Raw genomic sequence first — 15438 nt, 5'->3', positions numbered from 1 at the left:
CAAGAATGGAACAGTAGGGTGGAAAATACCAACGGGAGAAGACTGAAGATTTATGCTGAAAAACTTAATGCAGTTGTGATAGGACCTGATATACCGACTTACATACCAAGAGTAAATGGACTACCCGATGTACTGGACATTGTCGTAATGAAAGACATCACTGGAGAAATCAGCATTGATACAATAGAAGACGGAACTTCAGACCACAATCCCATAGAATGCATAGTGGGACATGGCCCAAGAAACGAAGAAGAGACACAAACCAAGACTGGGAGAAATATAAGAATTTACTTCAGGAGAAAATCACGGAAATTCTCCAAATAAACACCCGGGATGAATTAGATGAAGCAGTTGAAAAATTGGAAAATCAAATAAAAGAAGCCTATGAAGAAAGCACCAAGAGAATAAGGAAACCAATTCCGAAACATTCACATGGAGATACGCCAGGGGATATAAAGCAACTTATAAAAAAGAACAGAAGACTCAGAATAATCTACAGAACAACAAATAGAAAAGAAGACAAGAAGAAACTGAATAAGCATAGTCAGATATTGAAAAATGCTATAACAGAACTGCGTAATAACAGATGGCACCAGAGATTAAGTGAACTGAATACAATAGATCACTCAGCTTGGAAAATGCAAAAAAGCTTACGACGAGAACGGACAGTTATACCTCCACTGCATGGAGCAAACGGAATGGTATATACGAGACTTGAAAAAGCCGAAGCACTTGCCGACTCAATTGAGAGAGAAGCCAGAATAAACTACAGAAATGATGATGACAATGAAGATCTAGAAGAAGAAGTGGAGGCAAACGAAGAACTGATGATGGAACCACCGGAAACCAAAATCATTCCAAAACCGGCTTCACCAACAGAGATCAAAGAGATCATAATGAAATTGAAAAACAGGAAAGCGCCAGGAGAAGATAGGATAACGAATTATATGTTGAAGAAATTGCCTAGAAAAGGAATAGCAGCCTTGACGAATATTACAAACGGAGTGATGAGGACCGAATACTACCCAAAGAGATGGAAAACTGCACAAATGATAGTTTTCAACAAGCCTGGAAAGGAACGGAAATCTTCTCAAAATTATAGACCAATCAGCCTACTATCAGCACTAGAGGAAATCGTCGAGAGGGTTATCGCTAAAAGGCTGAATGAGGAAACAGAAATGTTGAAGATAATTCCACCCGAACAATTTGGATTTGGACGAGAACATTCGACTGAACTCCAATTGCTACGGCTCATAGAATACGTCACCGAAGGAATGCAGACCAAACAGGCCACAGGATTAGTTCTGATGGATATCGAGAGAGCTTTTGATAGAGTATGGCACGAAGGCCTAATCTACAAGATGAAAAAAGCAGGATATTCGACCAAGCTATGCAAGATTATAAGGAACTATCTGAGGAATAGAAACTTTCATGTGAAGATAGATGGAGCAACCTCTCAAACCAGACAATTGGAAGCGGGAGTGCCTCAAGGATCGGTACTTGGACATCTGCTTTACGTAATATAGGTTTATGATATCCCGAAGAATGCTAGAAATATGCTCACCTTGTACGCAGATGACACAGGAATAGCATTCAGACATCGACGCCCAGAGATCATACACCAGAGACTGCAGGAAGCCATGTTTGTTAGGAACAAACAAATCTACAAGGACTTGGAATGGGAACCAGTTACAGAATTTATGAAGAGAAAGGCGGAAAGGATATTCGACAAAGCCAAACAACATCCGAATGAGGAACTACGAAGATTCGCTAGAGATTTCTCTAGAGGTTCCTTTTTTATTAAATGATCATTATTATTATATGGGGGGGGGGCGAAAAACTATCTTGTGCCACGGACGCCAAGTCTTAATCCGGCCCTGCCGCCACTGCTAAAAAGGAAACACCAGAACGTACAGTAGCACTAAATAAACTGCATAGTCCAACCATTAAATCCGTATTAACCAATACAGAAGTTAGATTCCACGGTCGAAGAGGACGACCCGTCAAAATCATGGGTAGAAATAGCAAGTGTTTTAAGAAATACCTCACCAAGTGTTCTAGGATTCAGATCTAGAAATAAAAAACAAAAATGGATGACCGATGAAATTTGCTCTTAATGGATGAGCGTAGAAAACTAAAAAAGGACATAAATAAGTACAGAGACTTACAGAGACTCATAAGATCAAAAATTAGGGTTGCAAAAAATGAATGGCTTAAAAACGAGTGCAACGAAATAGAACAACTGCAACGAAGACACGATGATTTCAACCTCCATAAAAGATTAAAGGAAGCCGCTGGTATATTTAAAAAATGGAATCTAGGTATAACAACCAACCAGGACAATCAGATAGTTATGGAAGATCATGAGAAATACAGGATATGGGAAGACTATGTAGAAAAAACTTTTTGACAAGACCAGACCAGAGAACTTGATGCAGAAGAATGTCTAACTGGTCCTTCTATTACCAAGGAAGAGGTAGAAAAGGCTGTACTAGTCACTAAAAACAATAAAGCAGTTGGTCCAGATGAAATACCATCAGAAATACTGAAACTCCTGGATGAAAGGGGCATTAGAGTGCTTTACAAGCTGTTCAACAAGATATATGATACTGGTCATTACCCTGAACAGTGGCTATCTTCAGTTTTTATTCCAATCCTAAAAATCGAACGCAAGAAAGTGTGAATATCATAGGCTAATTAGCTTTATGAGCCACTCCCTAAAAATATTCCTAAGAATAATACATCAGAGATTATACAGAAAATGTGTCAATAATATAAGCGACTCGCAATTTGGATTTAGACAGGGGTTAGGCACAAGAGAGGAGATAGTCGCAACACAGGTCCTTGTACAGAGCTGCTATGACCAAAGAAAAAATGTTTGTCTATGTTTCATAGACTACGAAAAAGCTTTCGATAAAGTTCAACATCACAAACTTATGCAGCTCCTCCAAAAATTGGATTTGGACGAAAAAGATATTCGTTGTATGTTGGGAACGAGTGAAAATCCGAGTTACCTATTGACAGTTGTCAATTAATAATTTCATATTGTATTTTTCAATCATTTTGAAATATATTACCAGTTTCAATAAGAGAGTTTCCATACCTGAATATATGAACAAGGCATCATAAAAGTGGCGACGAGGATACTGTGAATAATTATCATGTCGGAGCAATTCCAAAAAACAATAACAGAATTCATCAAAGCCCAACAAGTACAGGCGCAGCTACAGCAGGATCAATTGATGAAGAATCAACAAGAATTTCTTTTACTCCTGTCTCAGAGTTTCAAGTCAAGTGAAGTTTCACTAAAGTCTGCAGAAGTAAGTGAAGAATTTCGTATGGAAACTCTAGGCAATGGAATCACTGAATTCCACTATGATCCAGAAAACAACATTACTTTCGATGCATGGTACCGACGTTATGAGAGTTTGTTCATCGAGGATGCACAAAAACTCTCAGATCCAGCTAAAGTGAGAGTTTTACTCAGGAAATTGGACACACAAGTTCATCAACAATTCATCAATCTTATTTTGCCAAAAGAGCCTAAAGAAATCGATTTCAAAGATACAGTAGCTAAACTCAAAGAAATGTTCGGAAAGAAAACTTCAATTTTTAACACTCGTTATCAGTGTATGAAACTTACTAAAAATAGTGCGGAAGATTTCGTTGCATATGCTGCAAAAGTGAATAAGTTTTGTGAAGACTTTGACATCAGGAAAATAACAGCTGATCAATTCAAATGTCTTATTTTCGTGTGTGGGCTTGAGTCTGTTGACGATTCAGATGTGAGATCACGACTATTATCGAAAATTGATGGGAAAAACTCAGAATCTCTCAACCTTGAAGATTTAATTTCTGAATGTCAGCGTATAATCAATTTGAAGAAAGATACCGCAATGGTACAGAACATGCTAACACATCAATGGTAAACGTAATTTCAAAAAAGAACTATTGGTCATCAAAGAAATCGTATGATGACAATAACGAAGATAAAGTAGAATCGAATATTTCTTCAAGCAGAGATAGACCAAAATCAGCATGTTGGTATTGTGGTCAGATGCATTTTGCCAAGGATTGTACCTACCGGAATCACACATGTAAAAACTGCAAGAAAGTTGGTCACAAGGAAGGGTTTTGTGGCAAGAATAAGAGGAGGAACTACAAGCAGAACAGCAATTACCGAAGCAACATAATATCTCAGGTGAATTCACTAACCGGACGCAAATATTTGCAATTAATGATCAATGGCGTAACGGTCAATCTGCAAATCGATACTGCCTCAGATATCACCATAATATCGGAGGAAACGTGGACCAAACTAGGAAAGCCTCAATGTTTCCCAACGAAAAATTTAGTCAAAAATGCAAGCGGTCAGCAACTTCCTCTCATTTCAGAATTCAAATGCAACATAGCCTTTAACAATCAATCATATTCAGGAAAATGCTATGTTAGTCCAGTGAAGAATCTCAATTTATTGGGAATCGATTGGATCACGATGTTTGGATTGTGGGATATTCCACTGAATTCTATTTGTAATGTGATGTCTGTGTCAAGAAAAGATATGTTACCCTCAATTCCGAATAGTAATCCACAAAATGCTCAAGAATTACAGGAGAAATTTCCTGATATATTTGATGATAGACTTGGTCTTTGCAAAAAAATCAAGGTAGAATTGCATGTGTCGCGAGAAACTAAACCAGTTTTTCGTCCAAAACGACCAGTGGCTTACGCTGCACAGGCACAAATTGAAGATGAACTGAATCGACTTCAAGATCTTGGCATAATTTCTCCAGTTGATTATTCTGAATGGGCTGCACCTATTGTAGTAAAGAAAAAGGCAAATGGGAGTTTACGTATCTGTGGAGATTATTCGACAGGGTTGAATGATGCTCTTCAACCTCATCAATTCCCTCTTCCCACCTTGGATGATATTTTTTCGAAATTAGCCAATTCAAAAGTATTCAGCGTTATTGACTTGTCTGATGCATTTTTACAAGTTGAGGTCCAGGAAAATTCAAGAAAGTACCTCACAATCAATACTCATAAAGGCTTATTTTCTTACAATAGGCTTCCATTTGGAATCAAAGTAGCTCCAACATTGTTTCAGCAAATTATCGAAACGATGATATCAGGATTGGAAGGAACAGCAGCATATATTGATGACATCATCATTTCTGGAAAAAATATAGAAGACCATCAACGGAATTTGCTGAACGTTTTACAGAGAATTCGTGAATTCGGGTTTCATCTCAAGATTCAAAAATGTAAATTCAATCTACCCGAAATCAAATATTTGGGAAATATTATCAATCAACACGGAATAAAGCCCGATCCTTCAAGGATTGAAGCAGTTATCCATATGCCCCCACCACACGATATATCTACACTACGTTCTTATCTAGGAGCAATTAATTATTACGGAAAATTCGTTAGGAATATGCACGAACTTCGGAAACCGTTCGACCAATTGTTGAAGAAGAATGTAAAATGGAAATGGAGTATTGATTGTCAGCAATCTTTCGACAAATTTAAGGAAATTTTACAATCGAATCTCCTATTGACTCACTACAACCCAGAACTTCCCATTGTAGTAGCAGCTGATGCCTCTAATAGTGGTATTGGCTCTTGCATATTCCATAAATTCCAAGATGGATCTATGAAAGCAATCTATCATGCTTCTAGATCGCTCACAGACACAGAAAAAAAGTACAGCCAGATAGAAAAAGAGGCTCTTGCACTAGTATTTGCAGCGAAAAAGTTCCATCGTATGATATATGGTCGCCGTGTGATTTTTCAAATTGATCACAAGCCATTACTTGCAATATTTGGCTCAAAAAAAGGCATTCCTGTGCATATAGCAAATCGGTTGCAACGGTATGCTCTTATTCTGAAAGCATACGATTTTGAAATCGAATATGTTAAAACAGAAAATTTTGGACACGCTGATATACTTTCAAGGCTGATCAACTTCGATGCAGTTCAAGATGAGGAATATATAATTTCTTCAATAAGAATTGAAGCAGAGGTCCTACAGGTTCTGAATATTGCCATTGATGCACTTCCAGTTACTCACAGGATGATTCAACAAGAAACTTCCAAATGCAGGAACCTTCAAAACATAATTGAATACGTACAAAAGGATACCTGGCCAAGAAATGTTGAATTGAATAAAGAACTCAAATCATTCTACGATAGAAGAGATAACCTTTCAGTCGTTGATGGATGTTTGATGTTCGCAGAACGCGTGGTAGTTCCAGAAATTTTCAAGCGTCGTATTCTGCACCGATTACATAAAGGTCATCCAGGACAAGAAAGAATGAAATCCCTTGCAAGGAGTTACGTTTACTGGAGAAATATTGATGCAGATATTCAAGATTTCGTCAGAAAATGTTCAAGTTGTGCTGAAGCGGCAAAATCTCCTCCGAGAATTCCATTTTTGCCATGGACTACACCGGAAGGGCCCTGGCAACGACTTCATATAGATTTTGCAGGACCAATTAAAGGAGATTTCTTTATGATTGTTGTTGATGCTTATTCGAAATGGCCAGAAATAGTGAACACAAAAACTACGACAACTGCATTCATTATCAGAACATTAGAAGAAATTTTTGCAAGATTCGGGAATCCCCAAATTCTTGTTTCCGATAATGCAAGTCAATTTTGCAGTCAAAGTTTTCAAATATTTTGCAAACAAAATGGAATCGATCACATAAGGACAGCACCCTACCACCCGCAATCTAATGGTCAAGTGGAAAGGTTTGTCGATACTTTCAAACGAGCATTGAGAAAAATTGAAAGGGGTGGACAACCATTGGGACAACAGATTCAGACATTTTTAGCGACTTACCGAACTACTCCAAGCCGTTATACTCCAAATGGAACATCTCCAGCAGAAGTGCTCCTCGGTAGGAAAGTTAGAACAACTCTTGACCTATTGTTGCCATCTCGAGTAGGTCATCAAGATAACGACAATGATGCTATACCTTCCAAATCATTTGAAATTGGTGATATGATTTATTGCCAAGTTCATAGTAATAATAGTTACAAATGGAAACCTGGAAGAATCACCGACAAGATCGGGAATGTCATGTATGAAATATCACTTGAAAATTCCCAGAGAATTTTGAGAGTACATGCAAATCAGTTGAAGAAAAGATATGTTAAGTGTTCTGGTAACGAGAATGACATTCTGCCCCTCGAAATTCTGATGGAATCCTTTGAGATATCTAGGAACCAGGGAAAAAATGTGGCCACGACTTCATCAGCCGAATCAAGGGAACTACTTCAACCCGAGCCTATCCTTGAAGTTATCCCAGACCGCGTTGTACAAAATAGTCAACAAGAAATGGACATATCTGCAGAGCCTCGATGTGAAGTTAGACCAACTAGAACTAAACGAATTCCCCGTTACCTGAAAGATTTTGAACTCAGAAAGGGAGATGTTGGGAACGAGTGAAAATCCGAGTTACCTATTGACAGTTGTCAATTAATAATTTCATATTGTATTTTTCAATCATTTTGAAATATATTACCAGTTTCAATAAGAGAGTTTCCATACCTGAATATATGAACAAGGCATCATAAAATTGTATCGAAAATCTATATTGGCACCAAAAAGCGCAAGTTAAGTAAGTCATCGTCTAACTGAGCAAGTTACAGAGTAGTACGTCAAGGGTGTATATTGTCGCCGCTTCTGTTTAATATATATTATAATCTGAAGCCATCTTTCGAGAGTCACTTGAAGATAGAGACATTGGGATCAAAGTCTGGGTCAACAACATACGCTACGCCGATGACACAGTGCTGATTACAGATAATATAGATGACCTACAACAACTAATTAATATAGTAGGCGAACATAGCCAAGACATGGGATTAAACATCAACATCAAAAATCTAAATTCATGATTATCACTAGGGAAAAGAATACGTTTGGAAATTCTAGAGTAACATATAATGGAAAACCTATAGAACGGGTAGAAAAATTTAAATATCTACGAACATGGCTCTATGAAGAATGGTCGTCGGACGGTGAAATAAAATGACGAATTGAACAAGCTCAAAGTACATTCATAAAATTTAAAAATGTATTTACATGGACCGACTTTGATCTTGATCTTAAACTGAGACTTGTGCGGTGCTACGTTTGGTCAGTGCTCCTTTACGGGGTGGAGGGTTAGACCCTTAAGGTAAAAAACATCAACAAATTAAAGGCATTCGAAATGTGGGTATATCGTAGAATCCTGAAGATATCAATAAAGACCGTGAACTCTTTAACATCGTGAAGAAACGAAAGATTGCATACCTTGGCGATATAATGCGAGGTCATAAATATCAATTCCTTCAATTGATAGTCGAGGGCAAGATTGAAGGTAGGAGAGGATTGGGACGGATGTCATGGTTGCGGAACGTGAGGCAGTGGAAGGGTATACAAGATATTCAGACATTGATCCATACCGCTAGAGATAGAGAAGCCATGAAAAATGTGGTCGCGAACATCCATTAATGGATATGCATTGAAAGAAGAAGAAAAGATAAATTTTAGAAGAGAATGGAACGTTAGATGATGTTGGAATTTCATGTTTTAATGTATGTGTTGAAGTTAAGGAATCGCCTGGTAGATAAAATAAGCTTGAATATTTATGACAAATTTTTATAATGGATGCTTTTTCTTCTTCATTTAAATGATTCAATCGGAGATTTTCCTCAAGAATTTTATTTCTTTGAAATGCCTATTTTTTTGAGGTATTCTGATTATAGTTAGTTGAAAGATTTAAATTTATAGATTTTTCCGGCAAGAATTCAATTATTTCCAATACAGGTCTGTCTTTTGTGACTTCTTTAGAATTCAAGTTGAATATTGGAATACGAGCTTTCGAATTATCATTTGTAACAAGAGTATTGCGTATAAGAACGATATCACATATGGTTAATTTCTCAATGAGTCCCTGTCTCAAATTGCCAACAATATCGACTTCAGCAATAACTTCGCATCGAGGAGGAATGATTATTTTATCTTCTTTAATTTCATTGTTGAAACGAATAGGGTGTCCGTTTATAATTGCAACATTGTCTGCATAATTAAGAATAGCTTTTTGTTCTTGGAAGAAATCGTTACCAAGCATTTGAGGACGAAAATGACAAAGATTGTTGATAGGCATATTAGGATTTATTCCATTCAATAAAACAATATCATTTTTATCAAGATGTGTTTGGCTAGGAATAAGTGCATCATGTTTTATAATGGAACAGGCCGCTCCTGTATCAATTGAAAGAGTTACAGATTCTTTAGGAGAATTTGGGATTTTTAATGTTATAATTTTAATTTATCATGAGGAATATTAGACTTATTGTGAGAACTGTTTATTTTTGAATCTAATTGAATGCCTTCTGAATGATTTCGTCGGAATCCTGGACATTCTTCAGGTCCGAACTTTCGCCGTTTAAAGTTAAATGATTCACTTTAGAATTGTTGAATTCTCGTTTCCTACATTCGGATATTTTATGACCTGATTTTTTACAATGATTACAAAACTTGTAAGATTGAGCGTTTGGATTTAAGGTATAATTAGGAGAACTATTTTGTTTGGAAGTTAAGGCATGATTATTAACGTTTGAATTATTATTTGCGAAATTATATCTTTCATTCGAAGGAATATGAGGTCTATTGTTCATACTAAAATTACGTTTATAGTTATGATTTTGAAAATTAGGAGTTGTGCCATTCTTTTGATTATTTTGAAAAGAGGTTCTTTGATTATCTGAATGAAAATTTCTTTGATTGGGTATACGATGCATAGAACTATATTTCGATTTGGTATAATTTATGATTTTTTCCTCTTGAAGAGCAATAGAATAAGCTTCATTCAAATCACCTATATTTCTAGCTCGAAGCATTTGACTTATTTCTGCTTTGGAATGATTGATGAACCGTCGAAGAGCAGTTTGTTGAATTGATTTTTTTTGAAACGGAAGTTCGTCAGGGTGAGAACAACTCAAGCTTTCAGCTTGAATGCATTCATCTTTCACTTTTTCGAGACGTTTAGAGAAATCAGTTACATTTTCATACGGCGCTTGTGGAATAGTTTCAAGTTCTTCGTGTGTTGGAACTAAATGGTTCGTTTGGCCATAAAATTGTTTCAAACGAATTTTTAATTGAGTCCAAGAAGTTATATCCGATAATTCATATTCATTAACGACAATAGCTGAGAGTTGTGATACAACATAGAGTAATAAACTATCGATTTGATCAGGCGAAGCAAGTGAGAAAGCAGAATTTGTGTTTTAAATGAAGGTATTGAGTTCAGATCGATTTCCATCGAAGGGTTTGATAAACTTAAAGAGAACTGTTATTGGGAGATTATTTGAAGAACTTCCGTCGTCAGACAGATCGTCATTTCGAAGAATATTCTTCATTTCAGGATTTGACAGGTCCTTTCTCTCCTCACTGCTCTTCAGGCCTTCAGACCAGCATAAATTGCTGGTCCACCATGCTTCCCCTTCTCTCGACAAAAGGAGGACATCGATGAAAAATCACCAACAGAAATATTTAGTTCATCACTAGCTTTCCAGTGTTCAGTTATACACAATATTTTGCACTCCTCGTGAAAGCTCAGAAGATTTTCCAAAGAATTCACAGTATTCCCTATGGATTGGACATTGTGATGAATAATACTGAAATTTGATCTTGAAGCATTCATAGGTTTCTCCTTAATTATAAAAAATCAGGGGAGTTTCTGTTTTTTTCATATGCACGAAAATTGAATCGCTTGATGCCAACATTTTCAGGCCAGAAATTAGTGTCATATAGATGATCTTTATATTTGAAATGAATTTTCACCAAGAATCTTTTAAGATCGTTTTGCTTTTTAATTAAAGATAGCTCCTTCACTTCAACTATCACTTCACTGAAATTTTCTTTCGATTTGATGAGAGATTCGACTTGCTCTTCCGTTACATGGGGTTTGACTCTATTTATATAGAACCAGGCCTTTTTCTCTTGACCCATGAAGCCGTTGGAATTGTCCGATTTTCCTGTACCCAGTCTGACGCTTGGCCTTTTTCGAGGTTTTTTCGTAAGAGTAACCCAATCAGACGATGCCTGCTTGAGTAGAGGTGGAGTTTTAGTATTTTCTTCAACTCGTTTGCTCACTTTGTTGTTGTTTTGATTTTTGATGTTTCGATGCATCTGAATTTGCAGTGGAACTGAAAGTGAGGTTCGGTAGTTCCGACAGCGCTGAAACAATCTGTGTGTCCTTTCAGTTATCGGTCACTTTGAGTGTGCTGCAATCAAGGAGATATATCTCCTTGGCTGCAATGGAGTGTCTCTGGAACAAAACAAGGATGATCATCCTCTCAGTTGCCTCGTTCCAATATCGCATCTTTTCCATATTTTCAATCTGTTACGTCAATACCGTCCAATCAGAGCGTAGATCTACATCTATCTACGAATCAGAGCAAAGTCTGCTGGCTCTCTTTCCTCCGAGATGTAATTCTGGAACTCTACTAATGTATAGACCGTGCAGTGGTAGTTCGAGAATTTTCCTGGACAGCCTTGAGGGGGTCTTATCCTCCATTGGAGCGGGTGTGAAAATCTTGGTTGCCGTGATGTTGGTGAGAAGGTTGACTTTCTGTCTGTAATGAGTTCATTTGATCTTTCTCAGACTATCTACGAGCCCACAAGAATAACTCATAATACAAGTAGTTGTTTGGACAATATTTTCACAAATTTTCATCAGTCAGAATATGAATCACAGGTTCTCAGAACTGTCATATCTGATCACTTTGGTCAGAAACTATCTTTGAATTTCCTTGGAGAGGAATCTAGGATTTCAACTTATATGAAAGATTGTAACGGGGTTTTCCTCGGTGTACTCGAGCGCCAGCTATTCTTTAAGGGAGAATAGCAAACCTACCCTGGCAGCTACTAGCCGGAGACAGGGTTCCCTGGTGTCTAGGGTGTTAGCGACGCACAATGATAGGCAGAATCAACGTGTTCAACTTTTATTTGTCGATTCGAAAAAGGGGAACACAAATGGCACTACTACAAAATTTTTACAGTGACTCGAAATCGGTGAGATTTACAGGGGCAAGACGGACGGAATAACACTGGATCCGATCTCAAACGTTATACGGGGGTTAACGGACTAGTTCGCCAGCCAGAACCTGAGACGTACACTTGACGGACAGACATTGGACTTCAGCCAGATTAGGGGTAGGGGTAGGGGATGAAAGACAGCACAGAATTACGACGGCTCACCCTTAGGCTCGTTCGGCACTCCCCGGGTATCCACACCAGCAGAATGCCTCCCTAACCGTAGGGGTGAACACAGGAACGTGTTAAAAGACGGGAACTGAGGAAAGGGTGCGCCACCCCAAAGTGTCCTCGGTACCCCCCGGGTATCCACACCATTAGGGGTGGAACTAGATACGACGGGAAATTTCGGGAAAGGGTGAGTCACCCCAAAGTGCCTTCGCCTACCCCCCGGGTATCCACACCAGCAGGGTACGTTAATGACAGTAGGGGTGGAACTAGACTCGGGTATAAGAGGGATGCAGACGGAAAACTGAAGTTCCAATATTATATAAAAAAATAACGGCGGGTCGTCTTACCTCTGGTTCTATATTCGGCCACTTACACTCGTGAAACTTGAAAAAAAAATATCGCCCCAACTGCGGTGAATGAGAAAAGCAAAAAAAGAATTTGAACTCTAATAAAAAACCGAAAAAAAAAAAACAATCTTCTGAAAAATTCCGGCGGACGGCACTAAGTGAGCAATCGCAGATCCAAGTCAATCGTAACTAGTAACAGTCGGTGAATTAATCGTAAGTGAAGTGGCCTGCGGGGGAACATCTGATTTTATACCCACAGGGGGGGTGCGGAAATCAGATGTGCCCGGCAGTCGAAATTCGGTAAATTTGCGTCGATGAAAACGTCTTAATTTCGACTTATCTGTGCTAGCGAACAAAAAAAACTCGGTTATCTTCCAATTCAGGATGTTTTATACGGTGCGACATCGTTTTTAGGAAATAAAAACGGAATAAAAACGGTACGGTATGTTTACAATTCCGAATGATGTCGGAATCCTGAATTGGAAATTGAAAATATTTCTCGGAAAATTAATTCAAAACAAAATTATTTAAAAATGAAAACTAAAATAATTATTCTGAAATGAGGGGGTAGGTTTGAAAACTACCCTCTCGTTACATCCCCCGGGCTTCGGTTGAAAAATTGAATCCACGATGAAATAGGGGATTAAATTTTTCACGGTGAAATCTACTAAGTCCGGTTAACGGTTTGACTATTCACGGCAAGACGATTGAGATCGGATTTACATTAAACAGGTTCACCTAATCTACTCCAGGTGGCGTATAATCGGCTAATGCTATCCCGGTTGCTCCCACTCTATGGTCCGCGTTGACGTATGTCCGCCGGTGGTTCTGTCGAAGTTCGGTGTTCTATCAGCTGACCTCCAAAGTCCAATTGTCAAATCTCGCCGGGTGGTTCCAAATTTCGATTTCCATTTCCATCGGTGAAAGAAATGCCGGAAAATAGTGGAAACAGTGCAGGACGGAATCTTCAAAGTGAGTACCATTTCGATTTGTCATTCGTTGTGTTATTTCTGAACCATTTTAGGGTGGACTTCGCAAAGCCGGCTCCGGGCACATGTCATGGGGGTTAATAGTTACCAATATCATCGAACCAGGGTAGTTTGGAATACCAGACAGCGTCGTTGGCTCCCCCTGTGACGGTGGTGCAATTCTCCGATGGTGTTGGAGTCAGCAGCAGTTGTAGGTTGCATAAAAATGAGAGAAAAGCATTTAGTATACTGATATCCTGGAGCAGAGGGATAACAGGGTGTACGGTGGAATTTCGGAAGAAACGGTAAGTACGGTCGGTAATTTTAATAAGGAGATACAAATATACTGTTCTATTTCACTTACCGTTTAGGCCAGTTTGTAATATCGGTGTAAGCGGTGTCAGCCTTCTATTGCTATTTTCTATGCGGTTATTGTATTTAACAGTGACACAGGGGTGAAATAGAGACAGGCAGGACGGGTGTATCTCACTTGTTATTATCGGTCCCACAATTAATACAGAAAAATTGAATTAACGGTAACGGTTCCTGTTTTTCCAGTGAATTAACGGAATTTTCTGTTGTAGGTATTGTGGGATACCACTCACCCACTGGATGACAGTCAGACAGTCCTGTTTGGTGGCAATAAAAGCTGCACAGAACAAACAAAACTGTACGGAACAGAATCTTCCACCGCTGGCAGACCAGGTTAGATCTATCGGTTATGGTGGAATCGCGGAAATATAGGTATGTACATTTTGTCAGTTAATAAGGAGTTACAAGTATAAGGCTCTATTTCACTCACCTGGGCACTTATTCGGTGAAAGCAGCGGCAGTACCCCATTACTAACCTATTTGCGGTGATGAATATTATTTTTAACGGTAATAGAGGAGTGAAATAGAGTCAGACAGAACGGATGTATCCCATTTATTATCGGTGAATGCTATAATATAACGGTACGGTTGATTTTTATTTCGGTTGCTATACAGTGTACTTACTAATGATCAGACGGATGGAACGGTTTTAAATCCTTCACATGAATATTGGTGATTTTCTTACCACTGTCATCTTTCAGGTCATGCAAAGCTATCAACGGCGGACGACAGCGGATTAGCACGGCGCAGAACTCTATCACCGACATGGAAACGAACTTCTCTTCGACGGAGGTTGTAATGGTGAGCTTGCTGCTCAAATGCACGGTACAACCTGGTATTGACAAACTCATAGGCCTCCTGAAGATGACGGATTTGTTCTGTACGGTGAGTAAGATTTACTCTACTTTCTTCTGGGCTTCTGTTTGTCTCCTCGGTGTCATCGTCTTGGGTGTTTGACGAGTAGATTGCCTTTGGGACTGTTAGTTCCCTTCCATAGTTCAGGAATGCCGGTGTGAATCCTGTAGATTCTTGTTCTGCGGTATTCAGGGCGAAAGTTAGTTCACCTAATTTCTCATCCCAAGTACGGTGATCGGCTTCACAGAACTGACCTATCATAGTTTTCAACGTACGATTGGCTCGTTCTACGGTGTTGCACTGTGGTGTATACGGAGGGGTGAAACGGTGAGCAATGTTTAGCTCTCGGAGACTGTTTTTGAACAGTCTACTGTCATACTGTACCCCGTTGTCAGATATCACCATTTTCGGACAGCCATATCGGAGTATAACCTGTTCATATAGGGCTGAATAAACGGTTTTAGCGGTGGCTTTCCGCAACGGACGGCATTCAACCCACTTCGTGAAACGGTCCTGCATCACCACTACGTAAGAATTTCCCTTCTTGGAACGGGGGAGTGGCCCAACCACATCTGTACAGACCTCTTGGAACGGTGCATCAGTCATTCTATGTGGTTGCATTTTTCCAGGC

At 38.7% G+C, this 15438-nt stretch overlaps 1 protein-coding gene and 1 long non-coding RNA gene across 2 annotated transcripts; both read left to right on the top strand.

The window, feature by feature from the left end:
- Nucleotides 1-4057: 4057 nt before the first annotated feature.
- Nucleotides 4058-7456, top strand: LOC123311712 (uncharacterized protein K02A2.6-like). Its single transcript, XM_044895783.1, has one exon. It carries the CDS (start codon nucleotides 4058-4060, stop codon nucleotides 7454-7456), a length of 3399 nt encoding a protein of 1132 aa, XP_044751718.1.
- Nucleotides 7457-13828: 6372 nt separating this feature from the next.
- On the top strand, nucleotides 13829-14689 carry LOC123312056. The gene is made up of 3 exons (XR_006537569.1): nucleotides 13829-13885; nucleotides 14165-14324; nucleotides 14654-14689. It is a non-coding gene; the product is annotated as an uncharacterized LOC123312056 (long non-coding RNA).
- The last annotated feature ends 749 nt before the right edge of the window (nucleotides 14690-15438 follow it).

Source organism: Coccinella septempunctata, chromosome 4, assembly GCF_907165205.1.
Source record: "Coccinella septempunctata chromosome 4, icCocSept1.1, whole genome shotgun sequence".
Classification (NCBI taxonomy): domain Eukaryota; kingdom Metazoa; phylum Arthropoda; class Insecta; order Coleoptera; family Coccinellidae; genus Coccinella; species Coccinella septempunctata.
The sequence above is the reverse complement of the archived record's forward strand: the minus strand, read 5'-3'. Positions and strand labels throughout refer to the sequence as shown.